The 23,548-nt window shown below is 52.5% G+C and overlaps 9 protein-coding genes across 9 annotated transcripts; 6 read left to right on the forward strand and 3 right to left on the reverse strand.

The window, feature by feature from the left end:
* Positions 1 to 395: 395 nt before the first annotated feature.
* CC1G_03524 (SR-rich pre-mRNA splicing activator) lies at positions 396 to 2,781 on the forward strand (the record flags this gene model as incomplete). Its single annotated transcript, XM_001832458.2, has 7 exons — positions 396 to 408; positions 460 to 560; positions 623 to 754; positions 814 to 1,063; positions 1,122 to 1,701; positions 1,752 to 2,256; positions 2,337 to 2,781. 7 exons carry the CDS (start codon positions 396 to 398, stop codon positions 2,427 to 2,429), a joined length of 1,674 nt encoding a protein of 557 aa, XP_001832510.2. The 3' UTR covers positions 2,430 to 2,781.
* Positions 2,782 to 4,350: 1,569 nt separating this feature from the next.
* On the forward strand, positions 4,351 to 5,554 carry CC1G_03525 (endoglucanase II; the record flags this gene model as incomplete). Its single annotated transcript, XM_001832459.1, has 4 exons — positions 4,351 to 4,497; positions 4,554 to 4,605; positions 4,666 to 5,136; positions 5,196 to 5,554. The coding sequence occupies 4 exons, from the start codon at positions 4,351 to 4,353 to the stop codon at positions 5,552 to 5,554; spliced, it is 1,029 nt and encodes a 342-aa protein (XP_001832511.1).
* A 1,012-nt stretch (positions 5,555 to 6,566) lies between these two features.
* On the forward strand, positions 6,567 to 7,950 carry CC1G_03526 (endoglucanase II; the record flags this gene model as incomplete). Its single annotated transcript, XM_001832460.1, has 8 exons — positions 6,567 to 6,713; positions 6,768 to 6,819; positions 6,877 to 7,094; positions 7,148 to 7,223; positions 7,275 to 7,308; positions 7,363 to 7,502; positions 7,557 to 7,885; positions 7,942 to 7,950. The coding sequence occupies 8 exons, from the start codon at positions 6,567 to 6,569 to the stop codon at positions 7,948 to 7,950; spliced, it is 1,005 nt and encodes a 334-aa protein (XP_001832512.1).
* A 530-nt stretch (positions 7,951 to 8,480) lies between these two features.
* CC1G_03527 (hypothetical protein) lies at positions 8,481 to 10,754 on the forward strand (the record flags this gene model as incomplete). The annotated part of the gene is made up of 13 exons (XM_001832461.2): positions 8,481 to 8,525; positions 8,591 to 8,637; positions 8,694 to 8,861; positions 8,946 to 9,085; positions 9,148 to 9,289; positions 9,345 to 9,843; positions 9,902 to 9,956; positions 10,010 to 10,091; positions 10,147 to 10,195; positions 10,253 to 10,309; positions 10,368 to 10,442; positions 10,498 to 10,528; positions 10,585 to 10,754. The coding sequence occupies 13 exons, from the start codon at positions 8,481 to 8,483 to the stop codon at positions 10,752 to 10,754; spliced, it is 1,560 nt and encodes a 519-aa protein (XP_001832513.2).
* Positions 10,755 to 11,193: 439 nt separating this feature from the next.
* On the forward strand, positions 11,194 to 13,787 carry CC1G_03528 (hypothetical protein; the record flags this gene model as incomplete). Its single annotated transcript, XM_001832462.2, has 6 exons — positions 11,194 to 11,227; positions 11,283 to 11,389; positions 11,851 to 12,720; positions 12,779 to 13,276; positions 13,473 to 13,646; positions 13,701 to 13,787. The coding sequence occupies exons 3-6, from the start codon at positions 12,118 to 12,120 to the stop codon at positions 13,785 to 13,787; spliced, it is 1,362 nt and encodes a 453-aa protein (XP_001832514.2). The 5' UTR covers positions 11,194 to 11,227; positions 11,283 to 11,389; positions 11,851 to 12,117.
* Positions 13,788 to 14,227: 440 nt separating this feature from the next.
* On the forward strand, positions 14,228 to 15,544 carry CC1G_03529 (hypothetical protein; the record flags this gene model as incomplete). The annotated part of the gene is made up of 8 exons (XM_001832463.2): positions 14,228 to 14,374; positions 14,433 to 14,484; positions 14,542 to 14,756; positions 14,812 to 14,887; positions 14,945 to 14,978; positions 15,029 to 15,102; positions 15,158 to 15,223; positions 15,282 to 15,544. The coding sequence occupies 8 exons, from the start codon at positions 14,228 to 14,230 to the stop codon at positions 15,542 to 15,544; spliced, it is 927 nt and encodes a 308-aa protein (XP_001832515.2).
* A 339-nt stretch (positions 15,545 to 15,883) lies between these two features.
* On the reverse strand, positions 15,884 to 17,559 carry CC1G_03530 (hypothetical protein; the record flags this gene model as incomplete). The annotated part of the gene is made up of 2 exons (XM_001832464.1): positions 15,884 to 16,503; positions 16,557 to 17,559. 2 exons carry the CDS (start codon positions 17,557 to 17,559, stop codon positions 15,884 to 15,886), a joined length of 1,623 nt encoding a protein of 540 aa, XP_001832516.1.
* Positions 17,560 to 17,815: 256 nt separating this feature from the next.
* CC1G_03531 (Cap3p) lies at positions 17,816 to 20,389 on the reverse strand (the record flags this gene model as incomplete). Its single annotated transcript, XM_001832465.2, has 5 exons — positions 17,816 to 18,017; positions 18,068 to 18,252; positions 18,450 to 19,243; positions 19,303 to 19,679; positions 19,734 to 20,389. 5 exons carry the CDS (start codon positions 20,387 to 20,389, stop codon positions 17,816 to 17,818), a joined length of 2,214 nt encoding a protein of 737 aa, XP_001832517.2.
* A 97-nt stretch (positions 20,390 to 20,486) lies between these two features.
* Positions 20,487 to 22,799, reverse strand: CC1G_03532 (hypothetical protein; the record flags this gene model as incomplete). Its single annotated transcript, XM_001832466.1, has 6 exons — positions 20,487 to 20,669; positions 20,728 to 21,041; positions 21,098 to 21,180; positions 21,233 to 21,377; positions 21,436 to 22,013; positions 22,066 to 22,799. 6 exons carry the CDS (start codon positions 22,797 to 22,799, stop codon positions 20,487 to 20,489), a joined length of 2,037 nt encoding a protein of 678 aa, XP_001832518.1.
* Between the last annotated feature and the right edge of the window lie 749 nt (positions 22,800 to 23,548).

Raw genomic sequence — 23,548 nt, forward strand, 5'->3', positions numbered from 1 at the left:
CAAAAAGGATCTGGGTCCCCCCTAGGTTTTCCGGGGTCCTGGTGTAAGATTGGAACAGTGCCATGAGGAGAGAGTCCTGCCTATGCACGCGTTGAGTGGCGACAGGCTTTTGATTACTGGCGATATGACGCCCATGACGCCGCCAGAGGGCAAAGCAATGGATTTGGCCCCTCACCGTTGTCGTCCACAACGTCCACAAAGCGCTGGACGACGAGCTCGTCATCGAGGGCATTGCGCACGTGCCCCACCGACGTCGCGTCGTGCCTAGTAAGCAGTTCCCACGCTTCTTCATGTGCAGGGCCAGTGACAGCGGGTTTCTCAACGCCCACACCTGGCTTGTCGTTCAAGTCGACGAAACCCGTTGTCTCCAAGCTAGTACCAGACGATACTGAATCATGGCGGACGCAGGTACGTCTCCCAGAGTCATCACAACGCTATAAGCTAACGTCAAATGCGTAGGATTCTTCAAAGGAACGTCTGCCGAGCAAGACAGGCGGTTCGCCGACAAAGAAGCTAAACTCATGAAGACGATGAAGTTTCCTGCAGAGTTTGAGAAACGGGTATGTCTTTTCCCCAAGCCGTAAAGGGAAGGATGAGGCTGAAAGAAATGGTGTTGAATTAGGTGGATATGAGAAAAGTCAACCTCACCGTCATCAGACCATGGGTTGCCAAAAAGATTATCGAGCTCATTGGCTTCGAGGATGAAGTTGTTGTTGAGTATGCTATGGGTCTTTTGGAAGACGACTCGAATCCTGTGCGTTTTCCTCTACTCATGGTCCTATTCCTACGTTCCTCACAAACGATTGCATGCAGACGCCAGACCCTAGGAAAATGCAAATCTCCCTCCAAGGTTTCCTAACCAACAAGACCGCGTCATTCATGACTGAATTATGGAAGCTGCTAATCGAAGCTCAAGAAGAGGTTACTGGTGTACCGAGGACATTCGTCGAGCAGAAGAAAGAAGAGTTGAGGCGGGCGAGGGAGAATGATGCTAGGGCTATCGACGAGCGGGACCGCAGAATGAGGTTGGACGAGATGCGGGGACCTCCTGGTGGCGGGCGCGGTGGAGATTATCGGGGAGACGGGAGAGGCGATCGTGGACGGGGCGACCGCGGAGGCAGGGGAGGCGGAAGAGGCCGAGGACGCGGGAGAGGCGGGTTTGATGACGGTGGAGGACGGCCTCGAGACTCTGGTTGGGGAAGCAGAGGCGGAGGTCACGGCGGAGGTCCCCCCAGGCGCCGCTCGCCCCCGCCCAGACGCCGGTCGCGCTCGAGGACCCCGTCTCGCGACGATTCTCATTCTCCACCCCCGAATAGACGCTACAGATCACCTCCTCCACGCCGCAGGTCGCCTTCCCGAACTCCGCCAATGCGCCGACGGCATTCGCCCCGCCGACCGAGCCCGTCCAGACGCTCAATTGCTTCCTCCGCTTCACGCTCTCGCTCCCGAACTCCTCCGCAAAAGAGACGTGTCAGGTCTCCATCCTACTCGCCGCCTCGAGATAGAGCTGGCCGTGGGGGCAAGAGGTTCAGGGACAGCCGCAGCCCTCCTGCGAGACGCCGTCGTCTCTCACCTGGCCCCCGTTCCCGTTCTCCTCGATCCAGGTCTCGTTCTCACTCCCGGACCCCTATTGATTCGCGCTCAGAGTCGGTGGACAGGTCGCCTTCTCCTGGACCTCGCGGCTCAGGAAGGCGTAGGAGTGTTTCGCCACCGCCTAGAAGGGCGAGGTACGACTCTGAATCTCCTCCCAGACGTAGAAGGGGTGGAAGGTCTCCCTCGAGGAGCCGGTCTAGGACACCTCCACGCCGTAGGAGCCCCAGTTCTGATGATGAGAGGGACAGAGAACGAGGAAGAGGGTATAGCAGGTCGCCTGACCGCGGTTCATACGCCAGCAGTCGATCGAGGTCCAGGTCAAGGAGCCCCCCTCCTCCACGAAGAGGTGACCGTGACCGACATGGCCGCGACCGCGAGACGGACAGGTATAGGGAGGGAGACGATGGACGCAGGGGAGGCCGGATGGATATCGACCGTGACCGTGACCACGAACGCGATCTACCACCTGTCCAAGAACTCAAAATTAAAGGCCAAGCTCAACTCCAAAAGAAGAGTCGTTGGGAAAATGAACCAGAGGAAGATCGACGAGGTGCCCCGCGTGACCGGGACAGAGATCGCGATGATTATGGTGCGCGGGGAAGTGCTAGTGGGGGTAGTGTGAGCGGTGGAGATGCGGATGGAATGGAAGTCGATGATGATGAGGTATGTTCGTTAGCATTTTTGGTGGTTTTTGTGTGCCTTGACACTGACTGGATTGTTTCTTCTTTGCGTTCCCCGTATAGGCTGCTAGGAGGAGAGAGTTGCAGAAGAGGGAGAATGAACTTAAGGAGAAGGCCTTGAGGAACAAAGTTATCCGGACTAGGAAGACGAGTTAGAGGGCTCATCCTAACGATTGAATATGGATGGCTGAAATGGGAGGCGGAATGGATTTTTGGTGGATGTTTGGCATAGGGCTGGGTGGCAAGTACCCCTCCACCGTTACTTTTTCTTTCCAACTTTCTCTGTTCAACCTTTTTGTCTGCGTGTTTGTGATTTCAAAATTCCGTCGCACGTGCTTAGTATCTCCTCCCCTCTCTCCCTTTTTCTGCAGAGGCGAAATTCAGGATACACTACTCCCCACTTCACACTCAGACGCTCGGCTGATTGGCTAATTGGCCGCCTCGTGCCTTTGACATTTAACCTCGGAACAAAACCCCTTGCGAAGCATCATGGCCAGGGCTGCAGGGGACAGATGGGCCATGACATTTCTTCGGTAATTGAGTTGCACTTCTATCTCAGTAAGCCTCCGTTCTTGTTTCCGTTGTACCTTCCTTTCTATCCAGTTCCTTCCGCTGCCGTTTATATTCCTTTCCTCTTCTTTTCCGCTGCCGACTGTTCTTTTTAATTCTCTCCAGTTCTATCCGCTGCTTTTGTTTATTCTTGAAGTGATTACTTCTTTGCTTCCTTGAGATTCGACGAGATGTACTGCGTGGCTAATGTTGTGTTCTCTTGCTTTCTTTCAATGAATGACGTATTCCTGTCCTCTCGTCCTATTACTTATCTGAGAAGCTCTGACGGTTGCGTCAAGTCTCTTTGCCGACTATACGTCGTCCCTTCGTCATCCCAGCTCCAAAACCCAGTTTCAAGACCTTGCTCCGTTGTGTGGTTTTGACGAGGTTTCACCAGGGTACCTTGGATACGGCGTAGGTATGTACAACCGTCCTTTCTAGGCTCGCCTTGTTCTCCGAGCATTGCTGTTGCTGTCTCACTCTCTTAACTACTCACACCTGGGCCCGATGTTAGCCCAATGATATGAAATTGAAGGGTGGGTGCGTGATTTTTGCTTGATCGTTCACAGTGACATTGCACCCAGTCGTTTTTCGGTGCCAATGGACTCTGCAGCGTGAGCCTATAATGGAAACGTCGGCGCCCCAAAGGCAGTCTGTATGAGAGTGTCGTTGGGTGGAAGTTGTCCGGATCAACTGCGGTACTATTCGAGGAGGGTGGGGTATGGGGATCGAGGTGCGTTCGATTCGGACGACGTTTCTAGTGTCGACCTAATGATTATTGGGTGTATTTAGGTGTTTGAAGCAGGATCCAAAGAGTGCGAATTGAAGGCAGCTTCAAGTGACAAAATCGCACACTCTCCACCTTCTCCTGCAAGACCCACCCACGATGAAAGACCCCGTACTTGGCACTCTCCCACTCGATCCTCTTGTTTCCCCGCATTCTCTCTGGATAAAGTGCGGATTTATGGCGTGAACGGTTTTTCCTAAAAACGCCTCTGGAGAACTTCTAAAACCTCCACGGGACTCGACTGTCTCCTACGATCTTCGAACGCTCAGCCTTCGCGATCACCTGTATCCCCATTGGTTTCCCAACTGAAGGTGTCTATAGCCTCTAATTGGACAACAGGGAACTCGGATGTTATCATGGTTATGACGCTCCACGGACTCTCCCTTTTCAGGTGCCTTTCTGCCCTTCTCTGGACGTCTCTGCACCACCAAGCCCTCTTCGGGATTCGGCTCAGACGGGCGTTTGATCTAAAATCTCCGTGGTACTGGGAAATTATGCGTTGGTTACCGTATGGTGCGGTATGGAGTGTGGCTGGTCGGTTTCCTACTATGACAATTTGACCGTTGTGGTGTCTGGATTGCACCCCTCGGGCTGGCCTTGGTCGGGGTGGGATGGAATGTTCCATTGACTGCGAGGTGGGGTATATAAAGCCCATGGGATTTGGAGGGTGGAGGACAGGTCAACGTACCCTTCCCATCCACCACTCACCCTAGAACTCCTATCTCACTTTCATTTTACAAGATGAAGTCGTTCGCCTCGCTCTTGTTCCTCGCTGCTACTGCTGCTGCCCATGCTACCTGGCAGCAGATCTGGGTCAACGGTGTTGATGGTGGTACTTCTTGCCTCCGAAGGGCTGCTAACAACAACCCTATTGACGTTGGTGCAAAGGTATGTTCCACTGTTACGCGTCGACTTGGGATCTTACTGACGCGTTGGTCTTGAAGGAACTTGCCTGCAATGCTCACACTCTCAGCCCTAATGTCTGCACCATCAAACGTACGTCTTGATTTACGCAACCGAGTGATGTTCACACTTAATTGAACTTTTGTACTCTAGCCGGCGACAAGGTCACTGTCGAGATGCACGCTCAGCATGGCGACCGATCCTGTGCTCAGGAAGCCATTGGCGGCAACCACTACGGCCCCGTCATGGTCTACATGGCCAAGGTTGACGATGCCCGCACCGCCGATGCCAACGCTGCCGACTGGTTCAAGGTCTCCGAGATGGGTATGGCCTCCAACAACCCTGTCTACTGGGCTGTCCAAGTCTTGAACGACAACTGCGGTCACTGGACCTTCACTGTCCCTGACCTCGCCCCTGGCAACTACCTCATCCGTTCCGAGGTTATCGCCTTGCACGTTGCTGGCTCCATCGGTGGTGCCCAGTTCTACCCCGGATGCTTCCAGGTCAACGTTGTTGGCAACGGATCTGGCAGGCCCACTGAGACTGTCAAGTTCCCTGGTGCTTACAAGGCTACCGACCCTGGTGTCTTGTTCGACATGTACCGCCCTCAGAGCACCTACATCAGTGAGTATCACCCTCCTTAATTATATATTTATCTGGATATTGACGACGCGTTACCCTAGTCCCCGGTCCCCGCCCCTACGGCACCTCCCCCGCCACCGTGGCCAACACTCCCTACCCCACCACCGCCACCTGGAACACCGCTCTCCAGCCCACGACCGTCCCCACCGTCACTCCCCCTGTCGGTGGCGGCACCAACCCCCCACCCGTCACCACCGTTGCTCCCCCCGTCGTGACCTCCCAGCCCCCTGTTCCTCCCACCACCCAGCAGCCCCCCGTCGTGACCCCCACCGCTCCCCCCAGCGGACCCCTCCAGACTCAGTACGGCCAGTGCGGTGGCCAGGGCTGGAACGGCCCTACCCAGTGCCAGCCTCCTTACACTTGTACTGCTTCCAACCAGTGGTACCACCAGTGCCTCTAAGCCTCTTTAGAGCTTCAGCTTTCGGGACTGAAGTGCTGAAGGCTTGGGCGCGAAGCAAAAGTGTTTGGTGATTGTGAAGATGTATACCCGCTTAGTATTTAATCTGTAGTAGAACATGTATCATATTCTCTCGAATGGTCTGTTGGCCTTTCAATTCTTGTATTTTTTCTTCGAGGTTTGAATTCAACATTGTATCGTTATCTCGATTGGTTGGGTGTGAACGTTTCTTTTAAGCCAGCTTGTTTGGTATGGAAAGGATTGACTTTACTTCTTTAGACGCGATATGGTGATATCGAGCGTTCTGCGACTCAGGGAACGCGTAGAACGCGACTGAGACTAGACGCGACCTTACGTGACAGGGGCGATGTCGAGTTTGGTAAAGGTGAGCACAGCCACCTGCTACAACTTTGCCTCCTTCCACCATGACACTGACATACAGTTTCAGTTGGCGCGCTAGAACGTTAAAAACATTGGGCACCAGGTGCTCCCAAAATGCTCAGATACATCGGCTATAGAGTTGTAGACACCGCAATCGGGTCAGACCCATGGTGTCTCTTTGCTCTCGGAGGAATTTGCCGGATGTCAAGAAGGTTGAGGTGAGTCTCTTCTCTCTGGCTATTCGGATGGAATCCAACGATTGACCAAGCCAAGCAGACGAGTCGTCTGTCGCGATGATGGAAGGCCGTATGCCTGCTTCTACCCGACAAGTCACTTCCCGCCGATGCATCTCAGTGAACTCGATAACCTCGGAAACGACTGGAAGAACCCTGGATCATGTGTGGTACTTTCCCTCCCTGACTGAATGTGACCCCGCACATATTATCCGAAAACAAGACACACAAGAATGCTGCTTCTCAGAAGCACCCCCGGATTCCTATAAACGTCGTGCTTCGTCTTCCTCTCTCTCTCTTCCCTCGTTCTGCACCGTTCGTATAAAAGCGGAGACGTGCGTCGAAATTTTGCTCCCAATCATCAACAGCATCCCTCTGACCTTGTCCCTGCAGAATCAGACATGAAGTCTTTGGCAGCAATCTTGTTTTTGGCCGCTTCGGTCACTGCCCACTCGACATGGCAACAGATTTGGATTAACGGTGTCGATGGTGGTACATCTTGCCTTCGACGAGCTGCCAACAACAACCCCATTAGCGTGAACCAGCCTGTAAGTAAACTCTCATTGGAGGCTTCTGGTTAATGTATCTGATCTCCTCAATAGCAAATGGCCTGCAACCAAGCCACCAACAGTCCCAACATCTGTACCATCAAGCGTATGTTTACTCGTCCTTTCGCGCGGATGGTCCTGTCCTAAACTTCATGCCATATAGCCGGCGACAGGGTTACCGTCGAGATGCACGCCCAACACAACGACAGGTCCTGCAGAAACGAGGCTCTCGGTGGCAACCACCACGGCCCCATCTCCATCTACATGGCTGCTGTCAGCGACGCCAGAACCGCCGATGGTGCTGCTGCTGGCTGGTTCAAGATCCACGAGATGGGTATGGTCTCCAACAACCCTGTCTACTGGGCTGACCAGGTCCTCAACGTGAGTATCAGCTCCACTGTTGAGTTGAGGAAAGGATACTGAGAGTGGGTTAGGACAACTGCGGTCACTACACCTTCACCATCCCGGACATCGCTCCTGGAAACTACCTCCTCCGTGCTGAGGCTTTGGGTACGTTCACTTCTCTATCATAGGTGGGAAATCCTAATGTTTTCATTCTAGCTCTCCACACTGCTGGTAGCCCTGGTGGTGCTCAGTAAGTTTATTCCTCGGTTGAGCGTCTGAATAGGATCTCACCGAATCTCGACAGATTCTACCCTGGATGCTTCCAAGTCAACGTCATCGGCAACGGAACTGCCCGACCCCCCACCGTCAGGCTCCCAGGTGCCATCTCCGCCAACGACCCCGGTGTCTTGATCAACATCCACCAGCAGTTGTCCACCTACATCAGTACGTGTTCCTCATGTGCTTCCCAAAGTATCTTCGCTCAGACATGATGTGCAGTCCCCGGCCCAAGGCCCTACGGCTACACCGCTCCTCCCATTGCCAACACCCCTTACCCAAGGACCGCCACCTGGAACACCGCCAACCAACCCTCAACTGTCCCTACCGTCGTGCCTCCGGTCAACGTTGAGCCCAACCCTCAGCCTCCCGTCGTGACCCAGCCCCCCGTCGTCACTCAACCCCCTGTCGTCCAACCACCCCCGCCTAACACCCAACCCGGCGGACCTATGCAGACTCAATACGGCCAGTGCGGAGGCCAGGGATGGACCGGACCTACTCAATGCCAGCCTCCTTATACTTGCAACGTTTCTAACCAATGGTACCACCAGGTATGCTCTATGAGTGATATTCGTTGTAAAGACGATACTGACTGTGCCTTTTGTAGTGCCTCTAAGTGGTACGGAACCAGGTTGCGAAGCCTCAAGTGTGGCTGGACAATCAATCGTATTGGTAGATGTGGGTTTATTTTGATATGTGAACACAGGAGAAATAAATGTTTCGCCATCCATCTATGTTGTGGTCTCCGTGAACATCTTCGTTGGTGCCATGTCCATTTCGTAAGGTGAAATTTGAGAAAACTATAATAATAGTAATACGACGAGGATGGATTGAACCCAGGTCCTTCAAGACCCTGGCGGACTTCTGACTTTTTCTGCCAGAGCGTGTTACAGTTGATGAACAAGTCGGAAAGTAGACTCAAAAATAGGCGTCAGAACTTGGTCTAAAGATAGCCTGATACACCGCTGTTTTAGCGAAAGTGATGAAGATGTGATGAGGGATGGACATCGTCCGGAATGGTGGCCTTGCGGCGGCCAGAGGCTGCCACGGCTGTGTCACACCGTGCCAAGACCATCTATAGTTGGGCACAACGTCGTGCTCGGCGACCGTTAACGTTCACAAAGACCATCATCTCATCCTCTGTTCATGGCAAGCCAGAACAACGACCCTCCGCCAGTTCCGCCTCTATCTGTACGTGCAACGCCATCACCGCTTAGCATCGCATTCTAAATGACCTTTATCGACGTCCCTGACAGCGAAGCGACACTGTATTCTCGCATAAAGGGTTTCGCGTGCCCGATCCGTATGTCCCGACTCTCAGTTTCGAGTTGAAGGTTATTTAACCGCCCGTTTACTTAGGTTCGCACCGCGAGAGAAACCAGGGAGTTCCTTTGTTCACGCCGTACTCGCTACAGCGCTCTTCCGATGCTGGCACATCCTAGTTTTCTTCGGCGCTTGGTCCACCCTCATTACCGTCCTCAACCACCAAGGGCATCCCCTCCGCATTGAAACCACGTTGCTCACAGTGTAAGTTCAATGTTCATGTTTAGGTTCAAGCGGAACCAAAATGTCAGTCCCAAAAGGATTATGATTAATGTCGATCGATCATAGGCTTGGTACCGTGCTTGGTTTCGTCATTTCGTACAGAACGACGTCCTCTTTTGAGCGGTATAATGAAGGGAGGAGGCTTTGGTCCCAGATTATCTTTGCCTCGAGAAACTTTGCGCGGTTGGTTTGGTTCTTTGTGCCCGGTGCGTCGGTATTCAAATTGCACTTTGAATGAGGTACTGACCGAGGTTATTGATCGCCTCAGACGAGGCTGGGGAGACCCCGGAACATGCTCAGGAACTCAAAGCAAGGTCACTCGTCGAGAAGAAGACTGTCATAAATTTGCTGGAGGCCTTCGCTGTTGCTACCAAGCATTATCTCAGGGCTGAAGATGGTATCTACTACGAGTACGTCATGGTCTTCCCAAGTCCAGGCGATCCTCCCTCACCCGTTTTGATCCAGGGACCTTTACCACCTTGTCAAGTTCCTACCAGCGTATGCGCTTCCTCCCGGCCGCCCCTCATATTCCGATAATATCCAGGTCGACCTGGTGCCGGCCTCTCCTCACAAGGAGAACGACGACGACACAACCGCCACGGCAAACTCGACATCATTGCCTTTACCGGCCCAAGCCTCGCCCGCATCTCCATCCTCAGGCAAAGCTCGCAACCGCAAGTCCTCCTTCCGCAGCGGTTCCATAAAATCTCCCAACTCCCGCGTCAGCTTCCACATTCCCGAGAAATCAAGGGTTATCCTTCCCGCTGAAGAGGAGATGTACTTGTTCCCCGCGTCCAACCCGCCCAAGTACACCATCTTTGATTTGTTCCCCTTTTCGCTATTGATTGGATTCTTCAATACGCGGGGTCATGATGTAAAGGGGAAGAAGGCGGCGAGGATTAGGGCGAAGATGCGGAGTAAGATTATTTCGCAGAATTTGCCGTTGGAGATTTCGTTGTATTTGGTGCGTTCGAGTTGGGGTTGGAATGCGGGTTTGAGCAAAGCTGATGTTGCCCTTTCAGAGCTCGTATGTTTCGGCTCTTCAAAGGCGGAAGCATTGCGATGTGCCTACATACAGTATGTGATCCTCAAATGTCGGGAGAACGAGAGCGCTGAAAAAGATATTATAGACTATTTGCATTACAACCTCAACCTCCTCACTGACAGTCTGACTGGCTTGGAGCGTATCCTGACTACCCCTGTTCCTTTCTCGTGAGTCACGACTAAACATTTTCTCGAAATCGTGCCGGTGCTGACGATAGTTTAGGTACTCCATCCACCTATGGGTGACCACCATCGTTTATTGCTTGGCATTGGTATGCTTGTCCGCGTTATATCTCGACGGCATATACTGAGAGCCTGTTACTCCAAAGCCTTTCCAGCTTTGGAAACCTCTTCAATGGGTTACGATCCCTGCCACAACGATTGCTGTGAGTGCCTAGCTCTGCGCCGTCGCTTCCACAATAGATAGACTGACCGGATAATCAGAGCTTCATCTTCTTTGGGTTCCTCGTGGCTGGTGAAGAGATTGAGAATCCATTCGGTTACGACAAGAATGATTTGGTCGGTCCCAATTCCTCTGTTCTCTCAAATCGCCGTAACTTACTTGTCGAAACAGAACCTGGACCATTTCACATCCAACATCATCCGTGAGTACCAGTACGCCTCACATCCTTCCACATCACCCTGACGCGAATACACGCAGGCAACGAGCTAAAGGCTGTCACCTCCGCACCTCTTCCAGACCCGGCCAAATGGGCGTTCCACCCCGAAAATAACCTGTTGTTCTCGTCTTCCCTTCATGATCGTATTCCTCCGGAGGATTGGGTCGCACGTGGTCCTGCCGCTATTGGTGCGACTTTGGGCAGGTTTTAGAGGAGTCGTGATAGTGGGTATTGGTCTTGTTGGAGGTCGTAATTGGTCTCTGGCTTATGATTTCCAGAGTTGAATTGGTTTTCTTTTTCTCCTTTGTAGCGTTAGCATCATCGTTTTTTCTCGCCCACATCGCAATTGGTATTTAGAGTAGAACATCATCTTCGTCTGTCGTTCGTTTTCATGGTCATTAGTCGCTCACTTAATCGTCCCTTAGAATAATAATTGATGTCTAGATTGCAATTGCGCAGCTCTCTAGCGGGATGGTTGGAGACAAAGCCTTTGGGGGACCATCGCACTTAAGCGCCCGTGCAGTCACCGCGGGACGCCGTTGATCCGGTATTCGGATTTCGCCTTTTCGATTTCCTCCGCCCTATGACGTCATTACCCACACCAGGCTGGACTGAACTTGAGCTGGAGCCAACTCGAATGCTAGTTCCCCCATCCACTTTACGAGCTCCTCCTAAAGAAACTCGGTAAGCCACTGTCTCCTGAAGTTGGTGATGAGCGGTCTGGAGCTTACGTTTCCAGAACCCATTACAACTCTAGATAAGGTTGAAAAAGAAGAAATAATCTTTTTAAGACGACTTCGAAGAAGCAGTATGGCCATCTGTACCTAATCATATTCAAGAGAATAGGTGAGCGCAATTCTCCTTTTATTTGGATCTTACCTCGAGGCATGCCCAAGCTGCGTTCATCCCTTCACAAAATTCAATTCCGGCCTGGCCCTGAGTCACATACCCGCTGCCAACGCAGGGGACTCCAGGCCTCACTGTGGCGCGATCACGAGTAGCACAGTTTTGTGCTAAATACACTGTGACGCAGTTTCTTGACGTTTTTCGGTTTGAAACTGATCATCTGTCCGAAGACTGGCAGGCCATTTCTAATGCACGTTATCTGCGCCCTCTACGAACCCCCTCTTCTTTTCTTTCCTCCTCTTCCTCTTCTCTTCCCATCGTGCTCGGTCAGAAACCCTCGATGAACTTCATATGAGCGGGTCTCGCCTCTAGTTGTACCTCGATACGAGCCATCTGTACCTTTCTTCTTCTTCTCTGCTCCGTGTTTCATGGAGACTGATCCATGCTTTTTATCCTTTTAGTTGTTATCAAGACTTGAGCATTGGACGACTATTATACGAGCAGCAACGACGGAATACGACGTTCACGACTTACTTTTGAATTCGTTCTAGAGTTCAACACACGAGGCGGCACCTTGCTCACCTCTGCGTACACGACGATCGGCCCAGGAACCAAAGCTAGAGGCCGTTTAACTTTGTTCGTCGCTAGCCTACACCCAAGACGCAGGCGGCCACGCTCTTCTACGTACAGTATACCACTACCTGCTTCTCTTCACACCGCCGACCTCCATGGTCGACTCTCCCCATAGCGTGACTCTGTATCCAACCATGACAGGCTTCAATGGTCGCTACACCTATACCGGTCCCTACTACGGCCACTACACTGGATCTGCCTACGGCTTTGGCCCCGATTCCGCCAAAGCGTTCGGCCAAGAGGACACCGCGAACGGCAACGCTGCGCGACGAGGCGCGAGTTACTTCTTCGGGTTCCTGATCACCTTTGTGGTTTTGTTGCTCATGTTTGTCTGCTGTGCGATTGCATCGAGGAGGAGGTACCTTTCGAGACAGCGGCAGAGGCGGATGGACTCGTTGATCGAGGGTTCTGGGTTTACTGGTGGAGGGCATAGGTTTATGGGCTTTGGAGGGCTTTTGGGGATGAACCGCGATTTGGATGTAGGCGCGGCGGAGGGAGGTGGAGAGAAGGAGAAGCCGAAGTTTCATGAAGTGCAGTTGCTGGGTGTTCAAGCCACCGGAGAGAGTCCAGTTGGGCAGTCCAAATTCTTGAAGGGTGACAGGACCCCGGAAGAGAAGTGGGGAAACACCGTCATCTTTGACGCGCAGGGAAACGGACATAGTAGGAAGGGATCTAACTGGAGCTGGACGAGCATTACCGTAAGTCGTCCTACGTCCCCATCTCAAGTTGCAAACGATGTTGATGATCATCCGCTAGCCTCTTTCAGCCTCGATGATCCGAGCCCCCAAAGATCTTCAACCCTACGACCACTTTGAAACTGCTCTCTCCTCTACTGCTACCGACACCGGACCCCCTCCATCCTACTGGGCACGCTATCCCACTACTGGTTATGTCACTTCGAGCGCTACACCCACCCCATCCCACGAGGATTACGAAGACGAAAATCGAGGCTGGTTCTCGCGATTCTTTTCCAAACGCGGGCGTCTCGGTAGTCCAACAGCCGTTTCCTCGGAATCTACTGGTTACCCTCTGTCCCCCATCTCTCGAGCCAGCAGCGAGCCATTCATTCAGAGAGATCGTTCACTTCGCACCGGATCAGGCGTGGACTTGGAGAAGGGAGTTGTGTCGCCGGCAACGGACCATGTCGTTAGTGGTGAGGAGAAGCGCATGGAAGTCGCGGTTATAGTTGCGATGCCGAGTGGAGTGAACAAGATTAAGAGGAAGCCGCCTCCTAGTCCTGAATACCAGATTGGAGTGACGACTGCGAAAGTCGGGGAAGATTCCAGTCACCGTGCTTGATGTGTTGGGTGGAAGGAAAACTTGGACGATTTTGACGACCACAGAGTTGCTGCATTAGAATGTATTTTCTGTTTTCATGCTTTCTTGTGATGTATGTATTTTACGATGCCACGACTATCACGATATCAGTATGCACATTTGACACCAATAGGGCTTTTTGGAAGGAGAAAGCCAAGCCCCTAACTCCATGGCAGATCGCCGTTATCTAATCGCACAGCCACATCGCCATGCTAATCCTCGCCAAGCTTCCGCTTTCTTTCCCTCTTTCCGCGACGACCATGTCGCACCCAGCTCAACATGCAGTTCGACTGAACAGGTCGTCTCAGTAAGTGCGAAAAAGCAGATACTTATAGAAACTCAATCATTGATTCCGTTACAGGCTTCTTCAATGGGTAGATATGAGCTCAGTCGCGCATTTAAGCTCCTCATGACCAGGAATTCTACCGAAATGCCTCATTGGTCGTGAACTAAATGCCTCACTCTTGTCGCCACTTTCCGTCTCTGGATGCTGATGACGCGTCTTTGACAATAAATGCAGCGACTCTATTCGACCATCCCCCGACTTGAAAGAACCAATAAGAAAAAAGACCGTTTTCCAGCTCGTCGTCTGCTATATCTCTCAAAAACCCCGGAAGGATGGAATAACTATGGATCCAAACCAATGGCGCTTCTCCTCAACGAGCCATTTAGGGACTCTATTCTCCCTTCTATCTGAAACAAACAACCAAATTGTTGGCTTCTCAGAAGCATTACCCCGCACTCTATAAAAGGGGGCCTAGTGCCTCAACCCCCTTCCTCCGTGTTCCTAAAGCACTTCTGCGAGTTTTGACCCCAAGATGTGAGTGTCTCGCCTATACAGTGGCCTCTATGTGATAATTGACTCGCTTTTTCGGTGTAGAGGTTGCGATGAAATCTCTTACCGGTCTCTTACTTTTAGCAGCTTCCGCCACTGCCCACTCTACGTGGCAGCAGATCTGGATTAATGGCGTCGACGGTGGTGTTTCCTGCCTCCGACGTGCTGCTAACAACAATCCGATTAGCGTTAACCAGCAGGTACTATCCTGGCGTTCATGCGCGTCTCTGAAGTATCACTTACCACGTCCATCCATAGGAACTTGCTTGCAACAGGCACACCAACAGCCCTAATGTCTGCACTATCAAACGTGCGTAACAAGACCTACTCTCCCACTTCCTCCCAGATTGCTCACCTTGTCGAACAGCTGGCGACAAGGTCACCGTCGAGATGCACAGTCACGATGACCGCTCCTGCCGAAACGAGGCCCTCGGTGGAAACCACTATGGTCCCATCTCAGTCTACATGGCCGCCGTTTCCGACGCCAAAACTGCTAATGCCCCTTCGGCCAACTGGTTCAAGGTCCACGAGATGGGTTTGGTCTCTAACAACCCCATGTACTGGGCTGTCCAGGTCCTCAACGTAAGTCGATAGATGTGCCTCGGAGTTGGACGCTAATCGCCGTGGTTATGTCAAGGACAACTGCGGACACTACACCTTCACTGTCCCTGATATCGCTCCTGGAAACTACCTCCTCCGTGCCGAGGCTCTTGGTAAGTTCACCGTGTCGAAATAGCTGTACTCGACGTCCTGACGTTCCTCTACCCCAGCTCTTCACGTTGCTAGCGGCTCTGGCGGTGCTCAGTGCGTCTCAATGTCTTCATTGACTCACTTGCGCTGACTTGATTTTTCAGATTCTATCCTGGATGCTGGCAAGTGAATGTCATTGGCAACGGAACTGCTCGACCTCCCACTGTCAAAATCCCAGGTTCGTGTTTGCTGGGCATTCATTGCGTACCCATACAAGTACTTAAACACTTCAGGTGCCTACGGTGCCAACCATCCTGGTGTCTTGGTCAACATCCATAGGCAACTTTCGAGTTACGAGAGTCAGTCCAATTCCCTCTCCACATCGCAGCAACCGCTAATCCCGTAACAAACACTCAGTTCCTGGACCAAGGCCATACGGATACACCGCTCCTCCCATCGCGACCACACCCTACCCGAGGACCGCCACCTGGAACACCGCCCTCCAGCCCTCCACCATCCCCACAGTCACTCCCCCCGTCAACCAGGAGCCACCCCCAGCTGTCACCCAACCTCCGGTCGTCACTCAACCCCCTGTGGTCACCCAGCCTCCAGTCGTCCAACCTCCTGTCACTCAACCAGGTCAACCTTTGCAAACCCAGTACGGCCAGTGTGGAGGGTAAGTTTCTTGCATTGCGTTTCGCATTGGAAAGGGGGTGTTACAACTCTTCGCTGCAGACAAGGATGGACTGGGCCTACCCAGTGTGTTTCACCATACACCTGCCGAGCTTCGAACCAATGGTACTCTCAGGTGCGCTGGCAATGGAATATAGTCTGGAGCGAAGCAACTAACAATTCCATGATCCAGTGTATCTAAAGAATACCGGGAGTATGTGTACATGGAATGGGCCATCTTGCATTACGGGCGTCCGTTCACATTCACTTTATGTTGTACACAGCGATATCACTACGCTCGCACCCTCCGTGTTCCCCATACCGGCGTTGTTCATGAATTCGCCCGTCTATTCCAGGAGAAAGTCAAAAGGGTCCTCGTTTTTTCGTTGCCACCATTTCGGCTCGTTGAAAGGATCTTCGATCTCGGATTCGTACTTCTCCCAGTACTCGAGTAAGCCCGTCTCCACTTTAAACGTCCCACCAGCACCTCGCACGCGATACATGGTGCTGCACAGTGCCGTTTTTGCCTCGTCTATGTACTGCTTCCGAAGCCCGTAGAGCTCGTTCCACGACGCGCGATCGCTGTAGAAGCCAGACGATCCGCCCTCTTTTCCCAGGAGAAAGAACCTGACTGTTTGGAGCTTCGGAAAAGTGTTGTTGTTAGAGAGGATGTCGTCGATGGGACCCAGCCTGCTGATATTCCTGTCGACAAACTTGCCCGGGAAATCACCGTGTTCATCTTCCTCATCCTCCGCTTCGTAGAGAACTGAGGAGTCAGGTCCGATGTGCCATTCAAAGTCCAAGACAAGGGATTCGAGAGAAGACGAGGTCCACTTGGAGAGATGATCGTAGGCGAAAGTCGAAAGGGTGGGCGGGCATGTCAAGTCATGTGAAGTGTTAACCGGCGTTGATACGAGTTTCAGAGACAGAGAGCAGAGATTGGGAAGTTCGAGAGTCGGGAATGACCCTAATTGAATATTGGTTAGGTCTCATAGTCCAAGCAAAACAGTTGAGTCATACCTAAAGCATTGTCGGAGAGTGGGCAGGTGTAGTAATGAAGCGTGATTTGCTGGAGAGTCGTTGCTGCCCGGGACAAGATGCCAAAGCCTTTGGCTACGTCCCCTTCGTCGTGGAAGTGGAACGTAAACTTGGTCAAGTCCCTAAATAGTGACGACGACGGAGAAGATAGCCACGAAGGTAGTCGCTCCTTTGGTTTCAGGATCAGAGTGGCCGCCTCTAAGGAGCACAATGCTGTAGGATCCTCTTCGCTGTCTGTGACTTCTACCGGTCTAAATGAGACGTCTTGAAGTTGGAGTGATTTGACCGAAGCCGGAAGTGCCTGGATCAAATGTCGTATAGGGAGGCCGACGACCTTCGTGAAGGCGACTTCTTTTAGCGAATGATTGCGCCGGATACAGTCGAAGAGGGCGTTGACCGTAACATTGCTAGTAGACTCGTACATTGCATATCCATTGCAATGGCGTTTGTCAAGAGGTCCGCCATTGTCGATATGGAAGCGGGTTAGGTTCTTGAAGTTGGCCAAAAGCTTCGGAATGGCGTCGATGAAAAGCGTGACTGAGCAACGGAACATGTTGGAATCGGGATATGGCTTCGACTTGAATTCAAATTCGGAAGAATCGTCGTCTGAACTATCGCAGTCGCTGTCACCCTCCTTTGGTTTGTCTATTGGACCCATGAAGCTCAATGTAAGGTCCTTGATGTAGCGTGCAGGCCCAGCCTCCTGCTCGAGCAATCTCATTTGTCGGTAAATCCATGACTCGAGAGAGACCAAAGAGTCGAGGTCTACAGCTTTAGGACGCCTGATTGTAAACCCGTGGAAGAGAACAGCGCGAAAGTGTCGTTCAGCTTGTCGAGAAATAAGAGAGAGGCGACCCAAAATCCATCTAGCGTATTCACGCGTTTCTGAGTCTGGATCATTTAGGTCGTCTTTGAGATCATTGCACGCCTCGTGGTAGATTATGTCCAGGATCGCCTTGGAGAATACTGGCTTTCTTGTCGACATGGCGAAGTGGATGATGGGCAAGATCGGCCAGGTCGCTGTCACGGACATAAGGTATTTGCTCTTGCTTGCCATGTTCCCGCGCTCTTTCTAAAAGAAGGCATTTGGCGGCATCCGACTCGGACGATCAGGTGTCGCCGCAGAGCCTGCTGCTACTTGAATCCACTCACTGGAGTAAGATGCTGATAGATTGGTGTATACAGTAGTAACAGAAAATGCCTTTAAAGCGACCCTATCTTTTGGCTTCACATTATGTCAGTCACGCCAACGCCCGGACTCGGAGCTTCCTCCGTCCCTCCTGTTTCTGAAGCATCACCAGTCTAAACGCCTGCTGCGGCTCGTCGACCATCGCGGTATCTGATCCAAGCAAAGAATCCACTTCATCCTCGGAGTTATAGCTATAGTCAAGTTCGCCATTCTCCCTCTCGACAGACATAACCCTTGCATATTCGAGAAGAAGCCTGTTCCATTGTCAGATTCGAGGACCCGATATACCATTGGCAATGCGAACCGGAACAGATATGCAGTCAAATCTTCTCTCCTCCACTGCGTCAAACTCCATTCTCTACCTTTCTTGGCGATCCGCTTCGCTAATTCAGGGTGTCCTCCATTTCCAGATGGGTCGCCACGGAAGAAATAGAGTGAGTCTAGGAGGTCCGAATAGTCTACTTGAATGGGGACGTAATGCAGCCAGGGCTGTATACGATCCGCGAACCTGAAGCGATGATAAGCAATGTCGACCGGAAAACCATGGGATTTACCATTCAGGATAAATGGTCGCCTTGAAAATCAGACTATTAGAAGTCAGTAGCCTCTTGAACCTCGATGACCACGCGTTCCCATCAACCTAAGCTTGGTCAGAAGGTACGCCCGCGGACAAGAGCAACACGCACATCGACGATATATTTGTACATTCCTTGCGTCGGAACGTTATGGCTTTGTCGTACCTCGTACTGCTCTGCACGACTTCTACTGCTAGCGCAGTCATCGCGTTCGCATTCCACGGGGTCCGACGAGAAAGCAATATCAGCAAAAGATGGCGCCCACAACGCTTTCGAAACATTCTTCTCATCAAGGGCAACCGGAGTTCCGACCTTCCATCGACCATCCGGAGGGCTCCTGAGCATGGAATCCAAACTTGGTGGATTGTTCCGACGAGGGTCGGCCCAATCGACAAGTCTCGGACGTTGAGAGAGCCACCATTGCATATCCCCTCCTGGCCATATACCGGTGTTGCTCCCTCTCCACTGCAAGCGCTGGTCCTCTTTTTCATCGAACTCGGGATCATTGCTCCGTGGTAAGATATCTCCGACGAAACCATGGGTCATCGGAAGCGTGAAGTCGGTATGCAAAAGGGTGGGGCTGTAGCTGAACACGGGGATGAACTTGCGTTTCGGGATGGGGCCGGTTCCATGTGAGAGGAATTGACCATGAGTTAGCAGGTGAGATGGATGAAGACATGGGTCCATGGTGAGTCGGTGGTTGTGAATGAACGTTTTAGGAACCTGGGAATCCAAGGGCGTCGACGGCGAGGCATACGGGGACTTGTACTTCATCACGAGAAGCTCGGGAAGTGGAGGAAGGGGATTTGTGTATCTGATCTCATTGACCCAGGCAGGGGAGTCTTGCGCGCACGCTGACTTCCAGCCGTCCAATTTCTCTGGAGGAGGTTTATCGAAGTCAATGTCTTTGAAAGGATCAAATAGTAAGCAACGTAAGCGGTAAACCCGGAGGCACGCCACTTACATCTTCCCTCCTTGGCTGCCTGGATTCCCATCTGGAACAGTTCGTAATCCTTGTGAATCGAAGGATTATCATGCAGGTTGAACACCGCTCGAAATGGAGGAAGGTAGTCCTGCACTTCTTCAAGCAATTTCAAGATCGCAGGCACCCCCAGCGACAAATGGGACTCAATGTTCGACGTGCGGTCAGTGTGCTTGAGCAAACTGATCGGGTCCTCGGGCTTGTCTTTCCCCAGCGTGATAGCGTCCCACCCGTCCTCGATTTCTCGCTGAGATTGCTGCAATTGGCGTGGGTCAGCCCCCCAATAGGGCTCAATTTCGCGATATATTTGGTCGTACTCGTCCGGTAGCGCAACATTGTATGCCTTGGTGTAGGCCCACCTGCTCGCTCACATTAGTCGACGTCGACGTCGATGGGTAATGGTATGGACGTACCATAGATCAAAGCCTTTCGGCGGCTTCCTTCCATACCGCCTCTCATACTCCTTGCAGGCATCGCGCAGTGTTCGACTCGCCTTATTATTCTTCTCATCCCAGTTCTTCTCAGCCTGCTCCATTAATTCAAAGATAGGATGGGGTGCATCGGGGTTAACTTCCAATAACCCGTCCTTGCGGTAGAAATGGCGGGCAGACGGGCCCGATACAGCCTCGTTGGGTAAAGGCGAGGCGTCCTTTGGGTCAACCAGAGGAAAGCCAAACATGTCCTGGAAGGTAGACGGGGTGTGCGTTGGAGATTTGACGATGGTGGTAGTCTGGGGAGGACTAATGACAGTCCTTGTGGTTGTAGCTGTTACAGTGTGTTCGTTGTGGTCACAAAGGAATGGGCGTTCGTGGATCTTGAGGAGGTTCTTGAGAGGTGGTTTGCGAGGCGGGGGATTGTCCACGAAGGAGGAGCGAGAGTCGACATAGAACACGATGAACGTGATGGCGAAAGTAGGAACGACAATCCACAAAAGGCGTGTAAACCTAGCGGTAGCGACCATGTTCTCGTCGCCACCGTTAGTCTCGGTACGCTGAAGAGGGAAGAAAAGAGAGATGTCGCGAGATGTCGCGGCTGTCAGCTGTACATAAGCTGTCGTATCGCCGATCATTGAAGGGCTGACAGTGGCAATGGTGAAAAGAGATTGAGTGCGCTACATTGGATACATCGAACGGTGTTCTGTACTGAAAGAAGAAAGTCTTGACGGTTTACTCCAACGACGACGACGCGAGTTCGGCCAACTCTGCCCTGCTGAAACTAGAGCTAATGTTCGACCCAAGGTTCCTAATTGCCCGCTCGGCGTTTTTGATACCTTCTTTGAACCCAATACCCTTGGACTCCTCCAACGACTGCGTAAACAGAGTTCGAGCATTGGATTGTTCACCATTCAACTGTAGGATCCAGGTATCAGAGAACCTTCAACGCAAACTCCAACGGTGTGGAACTCACCTCTCTCAGTACTGCTAGGTTGAACAAGTTCAAGGCGTGCGCCATTTCACAGTCGGGATTGTGATCGAATTTATCTGCCCTCTGCGCACTTTGGGCGGTCCCCAGACCTTCAATCGCCCACCCTTCGGCTTCACGCAACAGGGCGGCCGAGTTAGGATTGCTGTTCGAGGACTTGACCGAAGGATGGCCTGGGATAATCGGGGCAAAGGACGAGACGGAGGAGGCGAAGGAGGGTGACGTGTCCCAGGACTTGGGATTCGAACCGATTGCAGAACGAACCATGAGCTCAGAGACGTTGCCCATGAGCTGAGCGGCTATTCATTATATCGCGTGAGGTAGACTAACAAATGACACCAAGTAACACACTTACCATGGCATCGGTCACTGACATTGGCAGTGCCTTCAGGAGGGTTGAGGATGTTGATTGCTTGGACATAAAGTGGAATCGCGTCGCTAACGCCGGCGTGAGTGAGAGGGGACGACGACATGGTGTAGAGTCACTTACTCAACCTTGCCTTCATTCACATAGAACTTACCCAAAGCCACCAATGGAGCAGCTAAATCGCGTGCTTGGGCCCACCAGGGAGGATTGAGCTGACCAACGACTTCCTGGGACATTTCGACCACACTACCATCAAGGTTGGATACATCTAACATTCACCCAACGGTCAGCGGTAAGCAACATGACTGAGCCTAAAGGGCACGTACCCTCCTCTACCGTCGTGACCCGGGCCAACTCTTCGCTCTCCAAAACGTCAGCGATGACTGTGTCGGAGCTGTACACCAGCCACTTCTCCTGCTCCGACTTTGGCAATTTCAGCTCCTCTGCCAACTCAGCCAATTTATAGGACAACCCCACAGCACGCATGCGTTCACGTGTGGAAAGGCTCGGCAACAGTGGGTTAGTGGCTCTCTCCATCGCTTCCGCCTTCATAGCAGACGCAGAAGTGGTCGGAAGGACAGAGGTCGACGAGCCAATCTCTGACCCCAACCCCACCTGCAAGCTAGTCAACGCCTGCTTGTAGACGGTGTACGCATCTTGAATGTTGCCGTCCTCTTCGAGGATTCCGCCAAGGGCAAGGGCAATGCCGGTCAGCTTCAAATGCGGATCTTCGTCGCCAAATCTCGAGATAGGGAGTTCAAGGGCGCGTGACCAAGCGCGGGACAGATAGTCTGCGGCCAGCTGTCTGGACTCGGGGGAGGGATTGACTGACTCGTCGAGGCCCGCGCGAAGGTCGCTTCGAAGGGACATGGGCCAGAGTGATAGAGAATTGGATAGGTTCCCACTGTCCCGAAAATCAGTATTTGAAGCGATTATGTAGAGGCGAATGTACGCACATCGAGTAAGCAGTGATACCCAAACCAAGTACCATCAACGCTGTCAACATGGAAGAGAGCCTGGAGACAGGGCCGGGCTCCAGCTGGGTGCCCGAAAAGTTGGAATTGTTGGTCGCAAAACCTCGGAGGTTGGCTAGGGAGGAAGCAGCACTGGCTCTCTGCCCTCCGGTCCCCAACAGCGGATAGTTGAAGCTCGAATCGGTCCTCCTTCCACCGGCTTGTGCCAGGACGGATCTGAGCACCGACTCCTGTTCGAATGGAATGTCGTATTCTCGTCCGGGAGAAGCTCCAGGCGTAACCCTACGCTGTCCGGGATGCGGAAGTCCCGTTCCAGCAGCCGCAGTGGCGCCCAGATGCTCTGAAGCCCCAGCCCTGGCATCCGCAGTCAAAGTAAACGCGGAGGTGTCGAATCCTATGGGTTGTGTGTTGGTCCCAGGACCAGTCTCACCGCTCCCCATCGTCGGAATCGCCTCACCCTTTCCCAGCACCCCTCCTAACCGTTCGCCAGGCGCCGTGTCAGTTTCAGCCGATCGGAACACCGACTGCTGCTCGGCGGGGATGTCGAAGCCGACTTTGGACACGAATTCGGCGGAGTCGTTACTTATGTTCGAAGAGTTGGTGGAAGCGGGGCTGGATTTGGAGCCAGCGACAGAGCCGGAGCGGGAGGCCGCTTCACGAGCAGGGGGAGGAGGTCCGTTGGAAATCGTACGTGCAGCGATGAGCTTGCCGGGCATTCTCGAAGTCACCAAAGAGCTTCGCAGGAAAAACCTGGCCGTACGGGAAGGAAAAGCGTGACAAAACGAGCGTTGACTGACATATTGACTATATACGGGTTGATTTCGAGGTGACAAAAGGTTCTTCACCCTGCCAACGACGGTAGAATCATAGTTTTGTGTCGCTACACATGGGAGTCACTGAAACGCTCCAGATGTCTAGGAACCAAATCAGCGAGATCTGTTCACTTGAATTGGATCTCTTGGAGCTCATATGGTTTCGGCAGCAGGCGTTTGGGGTGTGTGGAATTGGGAGCGATGGAGATGGCGAGAACCCAAGACAATCCGAAAAACTCGGTGGCCGGTCGTGGGAAACTTAGCGGCCCCTGTCAATCTTGCGCGCTTAGAGGACGAAGCGCCGTTTCACGGAGGACACAAGGCTAGTTATACAAGATCAGATTTTATACACAGGCCTAATGATTACAGTCACAATACCCCGTATCCCAACTAGGCACCACTGTGACCAGCAGTTGTAATAGTCTGCACGGCGCCACAATCCAGTCGACTGCTGGCCACGGATAGATCTTGCGCTGCAAAGCGAATCCTTGAGCATTGCCCTTCACTGCGCCCATTGGTATATGTTCTTCCGGACATATGAAACAGCGTGCTGTCTTTTTCTGCTTGTTCGCGAAGTTGGAGTATCATCCGGGTCACAAGAAGCGGGTGAAGCGCTGCCAGAAACCTGAGTTGTGAAAACGTCCCCGTCAGCG

This window comes from Coprinopsis cinerea (assembly GCF_000182895.1).
Source record: "Coprinopsis cinerea okayama7#130 chromosome 9 map unlocalized cont3.9, whole genome shotgun sequence".
Classification (NCBI taxonomy): Eukaryota; Fungi; Basidiomycota; class Agaricomycetes; order Agaricales; family Psathyrellaceae; genus Coprinopsis; species Coprinopsis cinerea.